General features: G+C 43.9%; 2 protein-coding genes and 1 pseudogene across 2 annotated transcripts; 2 read left to right on the top strand and 1 right to left on the bottom strand.

Annotated features, from left to right (window-relative positions):
* Positions 1-1,262: 1,262 nt before the first annotated feature.
* On the bottom strand, positions 1,263-5,466 carry LOC103976645 (serine/threonine/tyrosine-protein kinase HT1). The gene is made up of 3 exons (XM_009391926.3): positions 4,429-5,466; positions 2,065-2,520; positions 1,263-1,695 (listed from the first exon to the last, which is right to left on the bottom strand). The coding sequence occupies exons 1-3, from the start codon at positions 4,792-4,794 to the stop codon at positions 1,447-1,449; spliced, it is 1,071 nt and encodes a 356-aa protein (XP_009390201.2). The 5' UTR covers positions 4,795-5,466; the 3' UTR covers positions 1,263-1,446.
* Positions 5,467-7,809: 2,343 nt separating this feature from the next.
* Positions 7,810-12,812, top strand: LOC135611174 (transcription factor bHLH162-like; annotated as a pseudogene).
* Positions 12,813-15,243: 2,431 nt separating this feature from the next.
* Positions 15,244-16,597, top strand: LOC135611168 (protein MIZU-KUSSEI 1-like). The gene has a single exon (XM_065106615.1). The coding sequence runs from the start codon at positions 15,418-15,420 to the stop codon at positions 16,450-16,452; it is 1,035 nt and encodes a 344-aa protein (XP_064962687.1). The 5' UTR covers positions 15,244-15,417; the 3' UTR covers positions 16,453-16,597.
* The last annotated feature ends 5,570 nt before the right edge of the window (positions 16,598-22,167 follow it).

Raw genomic sequence — 22,167 nt, 5'->3', positions numbered from 1 at the left:
AAACCCTTTCGAATAGCAATCGACGGAAGAAAGAGCAGCAGAAAAAGAGGCAAAAATTTCCGGATCAGTCCAATCCATCGATCAATCTTTACGATGCAACACCTCGAATCAAATTAAACTAAAGAAGAGGGGAAAAAATTCTACGAATCTTGGTCGCGAAAGATGCCACATTTCGATCAAAAACCAAGTGCATTTTACCTAAATTCGTTCGCTTCCCACGGAATTACCGCACAAAGATCTTAAGCTCCAAAGATCAAAAGCAGGAAAGAAAAGAGAAAACAGAACAAAGAAAAAAAAAAATCTCTTTGTCGACGTGGGGAAGCTCGTACCCCCAAATTCCTCCGGTAGGGAAATATATATATATATATATATATATATATATAATTATTTCCCTTTCTTCCCAAAAATAACCGTCGTCTTCCTCCTGTATGAGGAACACAGAGGACAAGTCGCCCGTGAAGATACTGTTATCCGATCACACCCAACCTTTTATTGAGTTGTCAATGTCCCTACTTCTTCGGTGGTAAAAAAGACAATCCAGAAGAATTGGGAGATGCACCTACAACTGTGATCCGTCGTTGTGATCACTGCACAATTACTTGGTACAGGGGAATTGGACTCTAGCTGTGGATTGTTCCACAAAAGATTACCAAGTAGAATAAAGTTCACGTTAAAGACGAGTCATCCTTCCACATTGTCAACCTGTACATGATGCTTTACTTGTTCACCATCAGATACCAGTGACAAAAGTGTATCCAACTTTCCTGTGAGTGGCCTTCTCGTTTCAATAGTAGTATTTGGTGTCAGCACGGTAGGGTAGGGGGAGGAGTAGTGGCGATTGAAATTTGATAGAAGAAGTGGTTTCTCGGGAAAAAGAACCATGCGAAAGCATACCCTTTAGGATGGGATATTATGACACCACCAATGGTAATTTAAATCCCTTTCACATAATTTTATTCATATCATACATCATTACATGGAAATTATGATGTTTTCTAACAACAATCTAGGAGGGCTGGTGCATTTCCCACGAATCGATGGATGGCACTAAAATCCACATGGAGACATGGTGAGAACTTTGTTTTGTGAGAAGTAGCCCGAAATAGATATCACGTTAAGACTCTCAGTACAATAACGAAGACAGAAATGGTGAGAGGAATGACTAATTTGGTGCAATGTGTATGACAGTCACGATGGCTCACAGGATTTGATGCTCTCCGGTGAGCAAAAATCAGTATAAAAAGGTGTTCCCACAGAAAAGCTTATGCCAAGAAGCCACAGCAATTTTAATTCCATACCACCATGGTTTGTACATGCTTTCTCAAAATAAAGCAAGAAAAAAAAAAGAAATAGACAATAATACCGAGCCTTCATCCTGTTTTGGAGAGGCTGACACAGGTGATAGGAAAAAGAAAAAGTACAGCTTGTGCCCGGCACAACATCACTTCAAGCTTCGAGAGGATTGGATTTCCGCACGGCAGTGCGCCTAGGGAAGCATCTGAGTAGAGTCTGTTGCTGAACAGGCTTGTAGGATAGGAAAAATGTTGGATCCAATCTGAGAGACTCTTCGTAGCTTTCGAGTATAGCAATGATTTCATCAAATTGCAATCTTTTGTCTGGGTTAGTGGCCCAGCACTTGTGTATGAGATGGCTGAATGCCACAGGGCAAGAAGCAGGTAAAGGTGGTCTAGCATTCTGCAAAAACAACTACACATGAGCAATAATAGAGACAAGAATTATAACCAAGGAAAAAATCTTAGGGAACCATCAGACACACTGATTTCGTTAGACACACATCCGTATTTCTCCTTTTTCTTTCTTTTTTCTCTTGAAATGATATTGTAAAATAAGCAAGCAGGGCAGAAGATCATAAAGAAACAGATCTCTAAATCTGATTCCTAACAATCAAGGCAAGATACCATTTGACCCGTCTCAAATCAATTGGCGCAACATAATCAGGAAAAGGCCTCCGTATGATTGTATTTTGAATTTTCTGACTTGAGAGAGATTCGGTCAACTAGCAAAAGACAAGTGGTTTCATGGTAGGTAACTATATACTCATACCTTGTGTGCAACCGCATAAGCAGCCTGTTCAGGAGTCATATCGTCGAAGGGGATCAGCGCTGTTAGTAATTCCCATAGAACAATGCCGAAACTGTACACATCGACTTTCCTTGTATGGCTCTTTCCCTTGATCATTTCAGGAGCCATCCAACGGTAAGTACTCGTAAAACCTTTGCCACTGCCAGACTGAGATTCCAAGCATGAGATTCCAAAATCTGCTACCTTCACGGAAAGATCTTCTCCAACGAGTATATTTTCTGACTTAAGATCCCTATGAATTATTCCCTCGGAATGAAGATAATTCATTCCACGAGCAACATCAAGAGAGAACTTCAAAATGAGATTATGAGGAAGTGAATATGGCTCTTGCTTGTGAAGGTATTTTCTGAGAGAGCCACCTGCCATGTACTCAGTAATGATGCAGAAGACAGGAGGTTTCTTGCATGCTGCCACAAACTACATAGTGAAGGCCAAATCATGGATTTGAATTGGGAAATGTCCAAATCATTATTAACAAGCTCAACAATAGAGAAAACAAACCACAACACCCCACCCCCCCCAAAAAAAAAAAATCCATAAAATAAGATGATGGGAGACAGAGCTCGTGGCAAAAAGTATCAGAGAAGAATTTGAATCCTGCCCTTCATGGAAATTAACTTAATTTTAAACACCAGAAAGAAAGCGGTGCATTGTTCCCAAGAAAAAATTTGTTCTTTCGTCCAAATAAAAGCGGCAAAACTATTCTCTTAGTTGTTTAATACTTTTCATCGAACTAATTCATACAAGAACCAGCTTTAAAGTATTCAAATGGCATACTTATATCTGTATTGTGCAGGGATGATTTATATCTTTGATACAGGAACACATTTTAAAACAATCCTACATGTATGAGAATCATGGGAATCATGTTTGCAGCCCCAGCAGTTGATTCATCACAAGATTTAGCTCAACATAGCATGCTATTATCATGTGTCTTCTCTTATTTAATAGAATATGTTCAAAGACAGCATTGAACAGCTCTGGTTCTTGTCCTCTCATTCTCTTGGATTTCTTCTGTCTCTATTCGGCACCTTCACCATCATTATACTTGGATAACCCCAACTCAAATAATCAGAAAAAAAAAAAACCAGTTTCTGCCTATGATAAATTGCTCAAAACATATTAAAGTGCAGTCTGTAATTTAAAATCTAACTAAGAGAACAGAAGACCAGAAAAAGGTTTCCAAGCGAAGTATCAATATCACTATAGCAGTGAATATTTTGAATCCAAAGTTTATAGCTGTATATTCCCCTTAGGATTTCCCAGAATGCATACTTCGATCCTGTCATCTAACTAATGCCACACAGAAAATGCAAATACTTTTCCAAATAAATAGAATGGTTCGATAAGAAATTTCACGGTGCCTATAAAATAAGCCCCAAACTGGTACCTCATTGCCTAGGAAAATGGCTTCGTGACACTGTAATAAAGACGCAGCATGTTACTAAAACCTTGATGAAAGAATGTCAAGGTATGTAGGCTCAAGGAAGTTGTTGGATAACCGTACGTGGTCGAACAAATCTAGGTTTGTGGATCTGGTTGAAGTTTTGAAAGTCGTACGATGTTGTCATTCAGTACCAAGTCCTGAATTGTGAGATCTATAATACATGTACACTCTGATGGCTCATTGATGCTTAAATCTGAGAATAGTAGAGGATAAGTGCTACTGTGGAAATGGAGATAACAATTTTGATAATTTTGATGAAAGTTCTTCAAATAGAGGAGGCCATCCACATTAAAGGAGTGTCCTCCATGAGTGTGATCAATGTAATAAAATAGAATAAATAAAAATATGACAGCTTAATTGGAATCTTCCAACCTTCTGAATGAATAAATATATTAATGGAGAATCGGCAGAGATGGTGTGGGGCACCAACTAGGAGCTTTACCAACAGTAAATCACCAGGGCTCCTCGGCCATAAGTAAAGCGTAGCAAATAAGGATGGGTTAACTATTGCCCAAGAAATATACAGCAGGTGGTATAAAAAAACTTAAGAAAAATGATTGGCTGCTTTAAGAAGGGACTTTACATGCTTGCATCAAGAAAGAAGGGAATTATTATTCATAACAATGAAGAAGCAAGATTCATAATTAGACCTGTGGATCTGTTAAGAAAAATTTAGCCAAAATATTAGTGACTATCGTGGCTGTGTTCTATGGAACTGCCTATAAGATGGCTATATGTACTGGTTGAGCAAAACAAAGCCACAGAAATTCATACTGCGTCGCAAAATCTAACGATGAGCCTACTCGATTATGACCGATCATGCCGAATTTACTGGAAATTATATTCCCGAGAAAGCATCAAGAAGAACAAGTAGTTACCGTGATTATATTGGGATGGCGGAGGTGAAACAGCAAAGCAACCTCTGAGGTGAACTGCTGCTCCAGAGCAGCAGCCAGGGCAGCATCCTCCTCGGGCTGGCTCATGAGCTTAATAGCCACATCCCTCTCCTTGTATTTCCCATGATAGATCCGGCTATGTCGCCCCGTCGCGAACTTATTCCCAATGAGCAACTTGGACATATCCGCGCTCCACTGCTCCTTCCTGCCCCCTTTGATCTCTCCGCCGTAGGACACCAAGTATTTGGACCAGGACACTGCCCTCCTGTACTCACCGAGAGAAAGCCTCCGCTGCGTTCTAGCGTTCCTAATCGATTTCTCCTCCTTGAAGCAATTTAAGACCTTCATCTGGTCTGATCGTCCAAGGAACCCTTTACGAGATATGTAAATCTACCACCACTATCACCACCACCACCATCAAAGAGCACCTCCAGGCACAAATTTCCTGCTGTACCGTACTAAACCAGCTTAAAAATCTCAACTTGACTCCGCGAGGACTTGAGAATCGAGCTATGAAAAGCAGGGAAAAAGATAGAAACTCGTTCGTTCTTGGAGCGAATCAAGCGGACAGCCGAAAACTGCAACCAAAACTTCCCCCCACCCCCGTTTCGCCTACATTTCGCAGGCTCTAGGGTTTCTGACTACAACCAGAAGCTTCTAAAGAAAGATGAGTGGAGAAGTGTAACATAGAAAAACTCAGATCAAGATGGAACCCTTACACCAAAAACCAAGAGCAGAAATCCCGAAAAATCGAAACATGTTCACTCTTGGACTCGAAGATAACCCCCGTATTTCCTATGGTGCTTCTTACGCTTCCCTCTGAGATCACATGGAAGGAGAGGAGAAGGTTGCAGAATTAGATGAGGAGAGAGAGAGAGAGGCGATGAAAAAGACTCGGTGGGAGTAACGTGGGACGATGTCCGGCTCGGCAGACAAGGTTAGCAGTCGTTCATCTGCAGCTGCAGCTGCAGCAGCACAGAAGGCCGACTCCACCCTTCTCGAATACCCCCAACATGGACTCAATTTTCCCAATTGCCATCCATGTAACCCAGCGCTACATATAGAAGGCGCGGAGACATGACTGCCGCTTCGAAATCACTTGCGATATATGCAAATGTTTAGTGAAGTTGAAGAAGGCCACCTTTAAGATGCATATGCATTAGCATATCAGGTTGGTCAGACGACGATTCGATACAACTATTGTATCATGCGACGTAGGTTGTCTCGGATCACCTCATCATCGTAACGATTGTTTCATTCAAGCGGCATGCTTCTTCGATGGAGGGGGGGGAGGGAGTAGTATGATGATCTAGTAGATGGTTTTTCTAGTGAAGCATTGATGTCAACTTGGGATCATGGGCAAATAATATATCTTTCTACCAAAAATATATATATATAAAAAAAAAAAGAAATTCCCTTAACCGATGTCATTAATACAAATCCAAGAAATATAATATATCGTTTCCACGGTATTAATTAATTACAAGGAAGTCGTCCCGTGAGCTGCAGCAGCAGGAGAGGATCGGGTGGCAATCTCGTTATTCTGAAGAGATCTCGAGGGGAACTTGTTTATTAATCTTTTCCCTTGTCGGGATATGCTTCGGTTTTGAGGCGGGTGCGGCTACTGTGTCTCGGCCGAGTCAGCAAGCAGCAAAGATGATCTTGCAATTTGGCGGACCATCGGGTCCTGCAACTTTAGCCAATAGAACGTGGTTTCGATTCAGAATGCTGAGTGGGGCGAGACGGAATGATCTGGTCCCGTGAGAGGAGGACTTGTGGGACTAGCCGTATCACGCTCCGTATACGGTCTCTTCTCTCTCTCTCTCTCTCGGTTAAACAAGTCTCCACAGCCAGATGTACGCCGATGAGGAGTGACCCCGCCACCGCCACAAGTTGGGCCGGTTCCAGCCCGAACCCTTCATGTGGAGTTCCTTTTGCGCACAGTAGGACGCGTTGTTCTTTATTGAGGAAGACAAAGGATCACGTTAGGGTTGCATGTGACACGTACAGACATGGTACGTGCAGCACATGTCATCAGCAGGTGGACTTGCCATCAGCACATGTTATCCCCCTTCCTTCCAGATTTTTCGGCTACTTAACTACCGCATTATGCATGAAATGTTTTCCCCTCTCCGAATCATGTTTCGACTATCTATACGTTTTTGTTTTTGTTTTTGTTTTTTTGTATCTTTGGAATCAGTAGCAGCATTAGATTTTATTGCTCTGCGCTTATCACAACGCTTAACGTTTGCGGACGCAGGTAAGCTTCATTCAGGTGGTACACATGAGACCCGTGCCCAACTTGACTTCAATTAGCACGATACAATGCAGTCGATTCATCTCGTCCGTACGAGCTCCTGCATTCCATCCGAGGCTGGAAAGTTGGAAGTTTGTGATAGCTGTGAAATCAAGCCATGTTCTCGGCAGCTGTATTGATAATTGCAGTTGGTGCGAAGATGATATCATCGACATTTCTTTCTCAGATGCAATGTTTCCCGACAGACCTTTTTCCGGGCTAATAAATACCCAACTAACATCAATAATGGTCACCAATCGGGGAGGGGTTTGGCCCCATCTCATCCTCTATCATCATGGCACCCCCAATAAGTTGTCACTTTACCACTGATGATGTGCCGGAATCTATAATATATATATTTACCAAAATGCTAGTTTCTCTCGAAATGGGACTCGTTTAAATAAAAATGTATTGTTTTTTGTAATGTTACTGTGGTCAGCGATGAGCCCCGCTCCCCTACATCTAATCTGTGCTCCTTTCCAACGACGAGGACGTCATCTCATCCATCGTCTTCCTTCGTCTTCTCCTCCTCCTCCTCCTCCTCGTCTGTAAGATCCTGTCATCATCCATCCATTCCACTGCTTCGAACTCTCATTTTGGTTGGCCCAGTAATCGTGGCATGGACCGCGTCGATTGATGACACGGTCCACTAATCGAATTCAAGGCATCGCATGGGTTTTAAACGCAGTAGTCGTCAGAACAAGAAAAAACTGCACTTGTACGGACAGCAGCACCTGAAGACATTTCTTTGGATAGAGAGAGTCCTCTTTGATCGAAACAGTGAAATCTTTCTAATTAAGGCGGATGGATGATCAAATCACCAATCATACGAGCCAAATAAATAAACCCATATCATATACTAAACAGTTGGCTTCTTCTTGGTTCGGATGGCGTGAAAAATCACATTCTAAAAGCCCCCAAGTCTTTTCGACATTGATTGATTGATGATCGACTCCCTCTGGCTCACGTGATTTGGGTGGGTGCTTTCCAAAGGGATTTCTATTCATCCATCCGTTAAACATCCAACTCCGCTCACCAGCCGAACGAGACACCGTTTAACTAATTTACTTGCGCGGAGTAATGTAACGCAACGGTGCTTCGGTCGCTAACCAACGAGGGGGGCATTTGAACTTGGAAGAGGTTTTTGGAGGCGCAGCGAATAGCGATGGCGGCGCTCGAACCACTCTCGTGAGGCGATCCATGGCGCTTCGGGTCCGCGTCGTCGGCATTCTTAGGTTTCCCTCTTCTTCTTCTTCTTCTTCTTCTGCGGAGTCTCGGATGCCATTTCACAGTGCTACTGCTCACATGGTCAGTTTGACCGCTGCTCATCTTGTTGCTCATCTCGAGCATTGTACAGTGTCGATCTGCAATTACCATAAGATAGTCTAACAACATGAAAGGACAAATTTCTTAATAGGCCATCGACACAGGTAATTTCTTCATGAGAAAATCTCACTGCCATCTTCGGAATGCTAGGTTAGCATCATCGATGAGTCATGTTAAACAGCATTTCTTTGTCGATTAGTTTGACAGCAGCTAGCAACACATTGCTGTCTCAGGAATTTGATGGATATGACATTTGCAACTGATCCGATAGTGTCGAAATAAGAAATAGGTTGGGATTTTATTTATTGTGCATGTTTTGAGGAAGAGACTCAAATCCGAAATAGATTGTGGAAGGGAAACCATTAGAAATAAGAAATAGGTTGTGAAAAGGGATGAATTTTATTCATTGAGGAATAGAATTTTCTCGATTATGTATTATTTAAATCCATGATTGATTAAAGATAATAAGAAATAGGGATGTTATTCTATCATGATTTTCTATTATGATCTTCTCTTCTATCAGATTACTCTTCGTGAATAAAAAGGTTTAAAAATTAAAAGAAAAAATTCCTGTAAAAAAAAAAAAACTCTTCGTGATAAGTTGTCGATGTTATGCTGGGATCAATTTTCTTTAAAAAAAAACAATATATTGACAAACTCTCGATCGGTATTTCTGATTTGGAAGTTACTTAATAATGCATTTTCATTTGATGGTTCCTCGATCAGTATGCTCCCACCTTGTGGAGCAGCAAGATGATTTGCTGTGGTATTTATTTTGGACTGTGGGTGGGGAGCAATGGCTTACTTTTTGGTTTTGCATTAATAGTGTGTTGGAGATGAATGTTTGTTTTCTTTTCTGGGAGTGATATAGACATCACTGTTTCTTTTCCCAGTTGCTTGATGCTTCTATTAATTAGCATTCCTGGTTTGACAATCACACACTACTACAGCGTCGTATAAACTAGAAAAATAGTCGTAAATGTCTTACTCTGTATTTGTTGTGTCCTGTTGAAACAAGCACCTTTTACACACACTTTCCTGAGACAACAGGTGATCCGTCGTTTCTGATCTCTTGTGCATTTTGTTGACTTCTCTGGATGGTCATTGATTTAGAGTGTCTCATTTGATATTGTCTTTTTCATTAAAAACATTGTCTGAAACCAGAATGCTTTTGTTCTCACTTAGATATTATCAATATCAACTTTCGTTGGTACCTTACAACGTGCTCACAACCTTGTTGGTGAACAAATGTGTCTATGTTTTGGACCTAAAATATTAGTTATCATCGGGTAATAAAATAATTTAACAAGAGATTGAATGGTATGGATTGCTGACTTTGGTGAGATGTGCTGCATGTCAACAAGAACACAAGTCCAGGTTTTCTGTGTTTATTATATGTAGCGATGTGATGTCAGCTTCAGGTGTCAGTTTTCTTTATTTCGTCGTCATAATTTATGCACGTGATAAACTTGAGCTGCATCGAGTAACGTATCGTTTTGTGATCATCAGAAATATGTCCATTTTTTTTTATTTCTGGGTTCCTCAACTTGTTGTCGCGTAGCTTTATTTTGTTTTCCGTGCAAGAAAATATCGACAGCGATGCGTTCGATCACACCACACTGGTCTGTCTTCTTTCTCTCTCCCGATATTTTTCATTCCCTCCTCTGTTTGTTATATGAACAGGGTAGGATCGAGATAATTTTATAAAATTAAAAATAACGGATCAAATGGTTTCACCAAGATTAGGATGCTAAAGATATCTAGGTGTGTTTCTTGCCAGCTTAGGCGTTTCTTCGCTCTCCCCGCGGACCTTGGGTTAACTTTCCCCCGTGTCCGGCCACGCCAGCAGGTAGGTGGCAGATAGGTCGGTGATGTTCTATAAGGCACCCTCTTTTGTACCTGCTGCGGCGTGACCATTAGCCGTTGGAGAGCAGGTGTTGCATTTAAGCTTGAAAGCGGTGACGGGCTCCTCTTCCCTCGTCCCTCTTCCGTCCCTCGGTCCTTTCTCTGTGCTAACTACTCCAAACTTGTGGGTTTAAGAGAGATGAAGAGCAGCGGCGGCGGTGGGGTTGCTAAGACGGAGAGGAAGGCAGTGGAGAAGAACAGAAGGATGCACATGAAGAGCTTATGTATGAAGCTCTCCTCTCTCATTCCAAAGGAATATTACTCCAACCCAAAGGTACACCGCATTCTTTTTTTTCTTCTCCTATAGTCTCTTTGTATCCAATTTTACTGCCTTCGTGTCTCTTGACAACTATCTTCTCTGGCAATTTCGTGAAGCTGAATGCGATTTTGATGCTCGACAGTGTTGCTTTCAACTTTTGCGCTTGATTTAAGCCCACGTCGCAACCTTGCCAGTATAAGAAAAGCAGGGTATTGGTCTTTTTTCCTATGTCTTTCCTATTTCTCATGAACTTGCTGTCTCAGGTGATTCTATCTTTTTCTGATTGTTCTTTCTTTGCTTTTCCTCTAGTTTATGAGCTCCGGTTTTTATTTAGGAAGGTCACCACCGAAGCCTTCGTTTTTACAAGTTAAAAGTGGTTGTTTCTTAAAATCAAATTCTGAAAAGAAAACAAAAAGGGGGCTGCAAACCAAACCCTCTGATGTAATCAAAGTTTCCATCAGCTACCTGTCTCTGTCTTGATTTTTATTTGAACAAAATATACCACAATCCAAATGAATTGTAATTTTCTTGTGTGGATCCTGATGTCCCATGTTTTTCCAACACTGAAAACATATATTACCTAGAAAGGCTACGAGGGAGATGCCATATCTGATGATTCTCCACACATTAAACCAAAAAACATGGGATCCTAACATTGATATGTTTTCAGTGAGGATGGATTTAGTGATGATGCTATAGCAGGATGCCTGTATTCACTGTCCTCAGTCGGTAGGCTTTTCTTTCAATCTAGCGAATTGGAGATTAACATTGAGTTGTCTCTGTAGTTGCAACTGTAAAACATAACATAAGCATTTGAAAATGCAGCATGATGCTGCAGCTTCAAACATAACATAAGCATTTGGATGATTATGTTTGTGCATACTATACTTTGCGTACTCAACTATCTTTTGTGTTATAGGATTTGTTGAGTCAACAAGATCACTTTGATCAGGCAATATCTTACATTAAAGAGCTTCGGGAAAGGATTGATACGATGAAGCAGGGGAAAGGATTCAAGGACAGGCATCAAAGAAACAATCAAGGACATTAGCAGTGGATTGGCTATGGAACTTAGGGTGCCGGTCATTCAAGTGAGGCACCAGGATTCGAACTTGGAGGTGGTTCTGATAAGTGGCATAGACAAGCGGTTTGCATTCCATGAGGTCATCTGTGTTCTCGAGGAAGAAGGAGCACAAGTTCTTAATGCCAGCTTCTCCATTGTGGGAGAAAAGATCTTCCACACAATACATTCCCAAGTAAGCAACATCTCCACATTTTAGGATTTGATTAACAGTTAGCATATCAAATGCCAAATATAGTAAATTTTGTGGTAAACCATGCAATTTAGATATATCTTGGATTTGCACTATCATGATGCTTTTGGCACGATGAAAATTTTGAATTTGCCATTCTCAAGGCGTCTATTGCTTTAGTAAATTTTGTTGGTTAGCTGTAGAATCGAACTATCAAGTATCTAATTGCTATAAACATGTTAGTTTTCAAGACAGTAATCTATGGTTTTTTTTAAAAGTAATTCAAAGGTTAAAGGATTCACGTTTGGGAGGTTAAATCATTGGCTCCTTCCTGCACTTGTTTCATAGGAAGGACTTCTTTTACTGAATATATCTTTGTAGCACCGCATGACACTAAATTTAATTTTGAGCTAAATTGGTCAATATGCATGTCAAAGCCAGTTGAATCCATGTGCCTGTGTGTGTGTTTTCAAGCATTTAAGACCAGATAAATCCTAATACCCCGTGATAATGTGATAATGAATTAATCTATACCAAGAGTGGCTTTTTCTTGAAGCAAAGATTTAATGAATAAAACAAGGGATTTCTCAGAAGAAATTGGAAATTCTATTTGACAAAATTAAGGGTGAAGATTTGCTAAAACATGTGCATGAGAAGCAAAAAAAAAGTAGATTAAATCGTTGCATGGTTCTTGTAACAAAATCGGAACTTCAAGGGAAGCACACTTCTAACTTGGGCATAGTTCGGTTGAGTGGAGCAGAGAAGACAGCCATAAATTTTTTCCTTGATTTATCACCAATTCATGAGGGACCTCTTATCTAACCTTTGGCCAACGTGTTATTGCAGGCAGTCAGCTCCGGACTTGGCTTGGAGGCTTCGAGGATATCTGAAAGATTGAAGATGTTGGTTTGATGAGCTTTATCTGCGTCAATTGGAGTTTTACATCTAACTGATCTGGAAAGTTTACCTTTTGCCAGAAGGTTTCTGAGCATTACTCCACAGCGATCAAGAAGATTGGCATACATCATATGGATTTGTCAGAAAAACAAATATTAAGAAAAAAAAAAACCTAAAATTGGAAGCTGTTCTTGTCTTGTTGGTTGACTTCAGTATTGCTCAACTTCTCTACTTCCTTGTTAGAATAATAGATGTGTCTGTGACCCATTTTGTGGGAAAATGTTTCTCAACGACTACTGTTGCTGAGCAGGAAAGAGTATGTAATATGTCTCATTTAGTATTGTATGAATTGTAATAGTGGGTTAGGTTGAGTAGATAGCTGATTACTATTCCAGACTAGAGGGAATGCAAAACTTCAGTTTGTGCTTAATCATGTTGCAGCTCTTGCCTCTCTCATTTATCTGTCCTTTTTAGTCTTTATGGTCACCATAGTTCAAACCTGGCAAAAAACCACAACCCCAGAGATGCACTTGTGTGTCTATAGACGGGGTTGCATGGCTACGGAGCTGGGGGTTGCAAGGATCATGTATCATGGCATCAAACTTTGTGTGTTTATCACCCTCACCCATGTATCCATTTGACTCGTTGTGCATCAGCCTCATCTTGTGAGCCTGGTCTGACCAGTTTTCCAATGGCATCAGCGCTGATTATATATTCAAGGAGAAGTATCATGTGAATTCATTTTGGAAACTTATTCTGAAGATACACAATAGTGGCAACAACTATCCAATCTGGAGAAGAAGAAGCACCATTTGTACTGTCTTGTATAAAAGCAGCAGCAACCTTTTGGTTACTGGGGTAGTTATATTAGTTGATATGTGCGAGAGTTGCTGCTGCATTGCCTGTATAGTTTGGGGCCTTTGGGTTCTTCAAGCCTTCCAACAGCTCCATTGTGCCACGGAGCAGAATGGGGATATGGAACAACGATGCTAGTTCTGTGGCCATTCTTTTTCTGATCACATCAGTTACCTCTTCTAAGTCAGCAAATGTACATATGTGCACCTCGTTTCAGATGCTTATTGTTTTCTTCTGGTTTCGCATGGCTAGATTGCATATAGCAAAAAAAAGACTTGAGAGTATCTTGTTTCGTTGATTCGCAGTCGCTTGTTGCTTGTATAGGCATCAGGTAATGAAGCAGATCAAAAGCTGCTGAATCGTATTTTGGCCAGCTTCGCATGTTTGATCTCAGTTCTTAAAACTAAAATTTTTTCATGAACTTTCTTTGTGCCGGTTTTAAGAGTTGAGTATAGTATATTAAGGTTTATCTGCCTTGAGAATTTTCTCTTACCTCACTGTGACAGGTTGGAGCTGGTTATGGTGGGAATTGCAGCACCAAAGCTTTGTTGGTGGAGATGTTGCAATAAATTCTTTTCTATCCAAGAACGATGCAGCTGTTCTTATAGAGTTCCTCGACAAATTCATTTCTAGCTTTGGGTGAAGAGATTATACGACAGAAATTTGTTTAGACATTGGACTGTTATAAGAAAATTCGATTTATCGATTTGATTCAGTGTAATGGAATTGGGTGCCAACGATAACAACTTGGAAAAGAAAGATAGATAGAGATATCTACAGATTGGATTTCCAATGTAATTAATACATTCAAAGCCAAAGCCATATGCAAGGGGAGAAAAACTAGGTGAAGTCAACGTTTTTTTTACTTCATTCGAGTCGATCAACATGGCATTTGTTTTTAGTCGGAGATGATATGGGGGCTTAAAAGTTTATGCGACTCATTTGCAAGGATCAGAGCTTAGTTGAGGTTTTTGATCCCGCAAACATCTGCTAACAGCAGCTTTTAATTGGTTGCGAGATGGAATCGAGGTCGATCACGCGATCGTTGTTTGCTAGGGGGAGCGACCAAAAGGGCAACTCGTATGGAACACAAGTATCATCGCATCTCATCTTCCTCGAGAGTCGATTCTACTTGGTTGGTTGGTTGGTTGAGAGGTAGGCCTGTTGGCATCTTCGCTCTGGCGTTCCAGTGTTGTTTATCGAGGGAGGACCAAGAAAACGTATACGTATGAACAATCCGTCAGGGTTGATCATGGCAGTGAGACGTCCTGATCACTATTCTTAGTGTCGTTTATTTCCTTGCTGCTGCAGCATCACACTATTCTAAGATATGGATGGGCAATTATCGTGAGAGCCTCTTTCTAAGATATGGATATCATGATCGACGTGCACTCCGTGTGGTCGCCGTTCGCTCCAGAACGAGATCGGTTGTCATGAAGACAAAAGAGTAATCGATTCAGCCAAATCCCCTCATAAGTAAAGTGGCCATCAGCATTTGGTGTGCCAGACGACAATAGACAGTGGCGCAAATACCAAATACCTCCGACGAGTTCCTACGAGTATAGGAGAACAGAAGAGTTCAAGCTCCGCTCAACCCTGAAAGGACCAACCTACCGTATGATTGGCCCCCCACCCCACGCCGGTCGTCACATCAGGTCCATCTCACAGCATTTATTGGCATGTTTGGCTGATGGTGACCAATGGGACCTTCATGTTTGTACTCCATGCTCGGATCTCCTCTCCTTCAAGAGGATAACAACGTGTTAACCCCCTCCCCCACCCCCCCCTAGTTAAAATACTCCAGCTTCTGCTGTTGGCTCCATCGGTGGATTCACTCCCCTTCCCAGCTACAAAGGAATAAGGGATAAACTCATCAAACTATGGCTGACGAGGGAAGACCACGTCCCACGGTTCTCCTCTGCTGCTGCTCTCAATCCACCGCGGATCGTGGATGGCTGCCCACCGAACCGATGCTATATCTATTCCGCTGCTGCTTTCGGTCTGCCACCCCGCTCTATGCACTTGCAGTTAGGTGGGGGCAGACCACCAGCCTTACTTTTGTAAGGATTCTGGTGACGATCCCCAGCCTCGGAGGACGGCGTGCATTTGCATGACACACTGCCCTCGCTTCTGCCATCACCGATGCATGGACATGGACATGGACATGGACATGGACATAAATGAGCCCACCATCGCTGCCGAGTGGTGTGTCGAGGGAGAAGAGAGAAGTGACAACACACCATAAAGGATCCCCCCTCTGCCCTTCTTCTTCTTCTTCTTCTTCTTCTTCTTCTTCCCCTCACCAATATTTCACCAATCACTCCATCCTCCTGCTTGCTTTTCCAGTAGAGTCCCTGATGAGGACCATCAACATGGGAAGAAGCACTTCCCGTGACTCCTCCTCTTCCTCTTCCTCCTCCGCCAGAAAACACTTCCAGTGGAGGATAAAGAAGTCCCCCAAGGAAGGAGCAGCGGAGAGGAAGGAGTGGGATGACCAGGATGAAGAGAAAGCCACTCTCTCTTCCTTTACCTCCTCATCCTACCCTTACCAAGAAGAGACGGCCGCCGTCGCTACTGGGCCCAAGAAGAAAACTTCTTCGGCCGCAGAGACGGCGGTGTCCAGGCTTCGGTCGGTTCTGGCGGCCGCGACTTCCCTCCGCCGGAACCGACCGACGGGCCTCGGCGCCCGCGTCACGGGCACCCTCTACGGGCACCGGCGCGGCCACGTCCACCTCGCCTTCCAGGCGGACAGCAAGTCGTGCCCGGTGGTGCTCGTCGAGCTGGCCACGGCCACCAGCGCGCTCGTGCGCGAGATGGCGTCGGGCCTGGTCAGGATCGCACTCGAGTGCGAGCGCAAGCCCAGCAGCAGCAGCGGCGGCGGTGGCGGCGAGAAGACGGCGGCGACGACGACGACGAGGCTAGTGGAGGAGCCGCTCTGGCGGGCGTACATCAACGGCAAGAAGTGCGGGTACGCGGTGCAGCGCGAGTGCGGCCCCGGCGACTGGAAGGTCCTGAGGGCCGTCGAGCCTGTGTCGATGGGGGCCGGGGTGATCCCGGGCGACGGCGGCGACGCCGGCAACACCGATAAGGACGTCATGTACATGCGAGCAAAATTCGAGAGGGTGGTGGGGTCCAAAGACTCCGAGGCCTTCTACATGATGAACCCAGACAACAATGGAGGCCCTGAGCTGAGTGTCTACTTGCTCAGAGTGTAATAGAAGCTTAAACCTCCCCCTGCTCCGTTTGTAATAGATAAAACTACCTCTCTGTCTTCAGTTTCCATGTAGCCGTGGCTCGAGTGTGTAACGTAATAACTTGCAGGTTGTGGTCGGAGTGGAGTTGGCTTTGCATCTTTTCCTTCTTCTTCTTCTTCTTCTTCTTCTTCTTCTTCTTCTGGCTATTTGTAATTCTGTCCTCTTGTTAGTGCTCGATAGTGGGATGCAGATTGGCAGTATGACAAATTATGTGGAATGAGAACATAAAAAATCTGCAATGGCTACTTTCTCCTCGGCATCGCTCTCCGGCTGTGAAAGCCCTCTACACCGTCTCTCGCTTCGCAACTCCTCGGATCTTAACTAAGGAGGCAGGCTTTACGGATCATGGAAAGCGTATAGCGGAAACTATTTCCCGTCGAGTATGTGGTGGTGGCATTTGTCTAAAATCGACACGATCCGGAGGAGCTTCTTATTTTTACTCTCTTCCGCAAGTATGGATTCCGTTGGATCCCTTACACGATCTTTCCTCCGCTTAAAAAGATTGGAACATCAACACGATTCTGCAAGTATGGATTCCGCTAGATCTCGCATGATCTTTCTTCGTCTGCCAGACAGCCACAGGAAACACAGAAACCTTCCGTACCATCTCGCCTCAATCATTGCTGCCAATCGGCCCGGAGAAGATGGATGGACCAGAGAACTAAATGGAATAGTACCGAGTTTAATTAGGCACGAATCGAGGTTATCAGGACACGCATAGGTAGGGATGATCATGTGACCGAGTCCCCGAAGGAGGGAATTGCTCCCGTGCTCTGTTCTGGCTTTCTCATGGTTGACCAAGCAAGATTTAAAGGATGTCGATGGGGCAAAAACAAAGAAAGTTGGTCATCCACATCAAGTCAGCATCACATGACAACCGTGCTAAGTACGATCGGAGGATTTCACTCCCACTTTGTTAAGATGAAGCTCGCTAAGAATTGCCGTAACCATGCTCCGACCTGCTTTCCGAAGCTGTAACAAGGGCAAACAGCAGCGATGTTGTTGTTATACCGGCCGGCCAAGATCAATAAAATTGTGTGTCCGCATCTTTCATCGATTCTTTCCTTGTGATGATACATACAGGGCTCGTAGTTCATCATTTATAGCGATGGGTCATGTGGAGCCTCTTCACGTCTGCTTCTCGGCGAGCTGCTTCCCATCGTCTGTATCATCTGCAGTTGCAGCGACCTTTCAACATGTCTTCGTCAAAGCCATCGAATACTAACTATTTAGCGTACCGTGTAGGGTTGATGTCAGAGCGAGAACTTGTCTTATTATACGAGGGATCATTGGATCCATTCACGAGCTTCGAGTGTGAGGCACGCAACCTTGTGGGGCCAAGCTTATCTCGGTAGGATCTCCCTTTATGCTTTCTTTACCACTTGTATTGGTTTTCCTTTTTAGCTTTCGGGATTAATCCTCACCGGAAATTAAGCGATTTCGACTCGCCAATAAAAACTCCTCCTTTCTTTTGGCAGTGTGAGTCTTCTTCTTCATCGCTCGCTCTGATAACAGTGTCATGGCGACATGATGTTTTACCATGTCTAAGAAAGACAGAATTAGATCCATATGCATCCACAATAGATATTTTTAGGGAAATATTGTCGTCAAGTAGGCACCACCACACCCTAAATGATTCTCTTGAAGAAATTTTGCAACGTATATATACATTGATATTACACGCCAAAGCACTACAAAAAAACAATGTCGTCGTCGTCGTCGTCAATAATCATCCTTATCTTTTGCGATAGATTGCGCTGCTTTGTCCGCTGGAATTCTTCAGAAACAAGCCTCATCGCGGAGTGATTCAGTCATCGTGGATTCCTTCACATCAAGAACGAGTCGACTGCAAACAGAGCCTTGGGTCTCTTAATCCTGGTTATGCTCTGCTTTGGTCGAGGCCTGATCCTCCTCTGCCGGTACAAGCTGTCAGCCTTGGAGGAGGGGGGGGGGGGGCCGGGGACAGAGAGTGACTGTGTCGGGTACAACCGAGACCAACAAATCTGAGAGATTCCACCTCGTTTCTTGAGCTCTGCGGATCATCACCACGCATTTATTGTGGGAGTTGTTCCTGGTAATGCATCGCTCTGTTTCAGCCTCTCCTCCTCCATGCCACTCTTCACAGGGCATGGTTCGAGAAAGGGAGAACAAAACACAGCGACGACTCCTCGACAAAGAGAGACTCGGAGCTCAGCCTCCTCAGACTCCTCTTTCCACTTCAATTAATTTCCCCTATCACCATTCTTGGTATAGCCTCTGCAATCATTGCCATGAATTCCATCGCACGCAGACTTGATGTGATGTTTCTTTGTGGAATGCTCGATTCCCGATAAAGCGGTCAGGAACGGTAAAGCAAGCGATGATAACGAAACGCAATTGGCACTGTCCAATACTCGAGCATCTATCTATTCGACATGTATGAGCCACGTTTAGAAGGCCCAGATTCATAAAAACTACGAGGATGAACCGCAGTGCCCCTACCCTTGCAGAAATCCAGCGCTTAGAACTCGGAAACCCCCCAAAATGCCTCTCTCAGCCGAGCGAGGTCGGCTCCTCCTCCGGCTCGTTGCCATGGACTGATAGATGGAGCCTCAACTTAGCTATTGTTATATGGGCTCATTAATTGGGCCTACAAACCAAAATAGCCAGGCTGCTCTGCAATGGCTTTGAACTCTTAGACGGGCTGGGCCCAAGCCTTTCGAACACGCTATGACCCATAAGGCGAGTACAAAAACTGACGAGTCACCTTACCCTTCACCAGAACAGCGATAAAGAGGCCCAAAAATGCTTTTCTTTGGCGTCACACTTCAAGTTTCCGTGATCTTGTTTTCACCTTCGGTGACTGAATCCTACAAGCTGAGGGACTTTATCATGTGGTGGGTACAAACACCGCCCTGTGACCTTACCGTTCGCCAGAAAAGCGACAAAGAGGCCCCCAAAAAATATTTTTGTCGTCTCACCCTTCAGTTTCGGAATTCTTGTCATCACCTACGGTGACCGGATCCTACTTCTCGAATAGCTACTGTCGTGTCCCTCGCGCTCATCGGCGTATTCGCTCCCCCACGTCAACCGTTGCTGACTCACACCACCTCTGATGCTCATCTTCTCCGGTGCCGGTCGGCCTTTTCGTCGCCGATTTAGACCGAGAAGAGCAGCAACTTGCTGTGAGGGACTGACGAAAGGTAAAAGATAGAGCGAGGAGGAGATCAAAGACGAAGCAGAACATGCACATCCTGCCATGAGCAACAATTGGGAACATTGCTTGGTTCCGAACATGCTCTTACCGCCACTCTACCACGTCGCTTGGACTCATCGTCGCCATATAAGCGAGGAGAATAGGAAACAGTTGTGAAGGGTCGATGGAGCAAAAAGAACGAGAGGAGAATGGGAGGGGAAGAGAAGGAGAAGAAAGAACGAGAGGCCAAATGGGAAAGAGGACGGTCTAAGAAGGGGAGGAGAAACTTGTCGGCGGCTCCTGCAACTCCTTACCGTAAGCTCCATAGATGGAGGCCCATCTTATTTGTTGGATGCGCTTTTTTAATTGGGCCTTATATCAAAAATATCCAGCCTGGGCTTAATCCTTCAAACAATAGCTGGACTGGGCCAAGCTCTGACCCACAAAGGTGAGTACAACACCAACAGGTGAGCTTACCGTTCACGATAACAACGACAAAGAGGCCGAAAAAAAAATTTTTGGCGTCAAAGCCGTCAGCTTCCAACGTCTTGTCCTCACTCACGGTGACTGGATCCAGACAGTTTAATAGCGTCTCCCCTCGTGCTCATCTGCGGATTCGCCCCGCCCCGCGACGCCCACCGTTGCAGACTACTACCACCGCTGATGCCCATCGTCTCCGGTGTCGGCCATTCTGCTGTCGCGAAAGAAGAGCGAGACGAGGGGCTGACGGAGGGTAAAGGATCGAGCGACTACAGGAGATAAACGACGAATTAGAATAGGTAATGAACAGGACACTACTTCGTTCGAACACAAGGGGCTGTAGGGATTAAGGCACATAACACGGCCCGGTAGGTTAACCCGGATTGGCCCATAAAGTGTGAGTTCAAACACCGTGACTTAGCTTACCGTAAACCACTTAAGCGCCAAAGAGGCCCAAAAAAAATTTTTTGGCGCCATATCTCCATGGTACCGCATTCTTATCCTCAGCTCCGGTCACCGGATTCTACACGTCAAATCTGTCACCACCTGCCATTTCCCTCGACGCTCGCTGGCGAATTCGTGCCGCCACGGCCGTCGTTGCTGAATCCCGCCACCGCCGATATCCGCCGTCTCGTCTCCAACGAAGATTGGGAAGAACAGGAAGAAGTAGCGACAGGCTGATGCGGGGAAGAAGATCGAGCAGGAGAGGAGAAGCAAAGTAGGCGGAAGGGAAGAATGATGGCGAGTTAGAAGAATGCCAATGGGATATAGATGAATCTTGTTCCAAAATGTCGTGAAGTATCCCAATCAATCTCAACAGTATGTTTCATGAGCGGAAAGCAAGATCACAAGAAAATGTTGCAGTGAAGAAGCATGAGGCTTACTAAATCAAAGTGTTACTCCTTCAAAGCCAAATGGAAGAAAGGTATGACTTTCTATCGGTCCAAAATAATCAATCTTGTGGTTTCAGCTATGACTTTCTCCTAGCACTGACTGAGGTTGGACAGAGTTCTGAACTCACAATAAAATTTCGACTGCTCTCACCTTGATGAACATGAGGATCACAAAGTTGAAAACCAGAATCCCATAAGCCACATAGAATATGGAGGAATTCGTTACCAGAGCATATGGGTTGCTTCGGTTCATGAGACAAAGTTCACATCCATGGCATGATGTTTGCTGTAGCTTCGTCATTAATCGTGCTGCTTTCACTTGTTTAATGGTAAGACCCTTGACATTAAATGCTGTGGTTTAATGACCCCCATTATTGTTTGGCCTCCATTACATTGCACTCGTTCCCACAAGACTCGTCTCCAAGCCTCGAGATCCCACATGATCATGGAACTTATGTCATTGCATCGCTCACCTCAACAGCTGTGCCCACCCCTGCATTAAATGCTGCTCTGATGAGCCACTCATACTCACGTATATATTCTATCGCTTCATTTGCTCACATGGCATCTCGAAGGACAGTGTACTCTTCTTCTCCATCTCTGGACTCGTGGGTTCATGGAACAACAGGCAGCCCAACTCATCAGTGATCATTCATTTGAGAAGTAATATAAGCCACCCAACAATTGATGCCTGCTATTGTTGACTCTGGCGGTTGTTGGTTAAACAAGTTTGAGGAGAAAGGATTTCGGCCTATTTTGAACTCTTTAAAATTATGCAAACAGCAGCAAGATTCAGTTTTGCTTATTAAGATCACTTTCCATAGTTAATCACAACTGTTACACTCCTTGACACGAGGCTTAGGATACGAGATGATGAAACAAGAGGTAGCAGCGCTGAAGGAATCAGGACCACAGAGCAGCTCCAACAAATGAACCTGAGTCGGAGTTCATAGAACAGAGAGTAGGTGCGTCTCGAAGGAGTCTCCTCGAAGCGTGTATGCTCATCTCCTGGTTCGATATGGATGTCATAAACTAATAGAAGAGAAGGATCACAGCATTAAAAGCTCACAGTGTCATGTCTGGAATCAAACATGTCTTAAGATAAGGAGATGCCCACGAGATTTATAA

Source organism: Musa acuminata, chromosome BXJ1-2 (assembly GCF_036884655.1).
Source record: "Musa acuminata AAA Group cultivar baxijiao chromosome BXJ1-2, Cavendish_Baxijiao_AAA, whole genome shotgun sequence".
NCBI classification, from domain to species: domain Eukaryota; kingdom Viridiplantae; phylum Streptophyta; class Magnoliopsida; order Zingiberales; family Musaceae; genus Musa; species Musa acuminata.
Note: the sequence above shows the minus strand (reverse complement) of the source record. Positions and strands in the feature narration are given on the sequence as shown.

What these genes read in the sequence shown, in the direction of transcription:
- LOC103976645 (XM_009391926.3), bottom strand. Translation starts at nt 4,794, where the DNA reads ATGAAGGTCTTAAATTGCTTCAAGGAGGAGAAATCGATTAGGAACGCT. An exon ending in GCCATCCCAATATAATCACG is followed by an intron (nt 2,521 to 4,428) that starts GTAACTACTTGT and finishes TTCACTATGTAG; the next exon opens with TTTGTGGCAGCATGCAAGAA. An exon ending in CTTATGCGGTTGCACACAAG is followed by an intron (nt 1,696 to 2,064) that starts GTATGAGTATAT and finishes TTGTTTTTGCAG; the next exon opens with AATGCTAGACCACCTTTACC.
- LOC135611168 (XM_065106615.1), top strand. Translation starts at nt 15,418, where the DNA reads ATGAGCCCACCATCGCTGCCGAGTGGTGTGTCGAGGGAGAAGAGAGAA.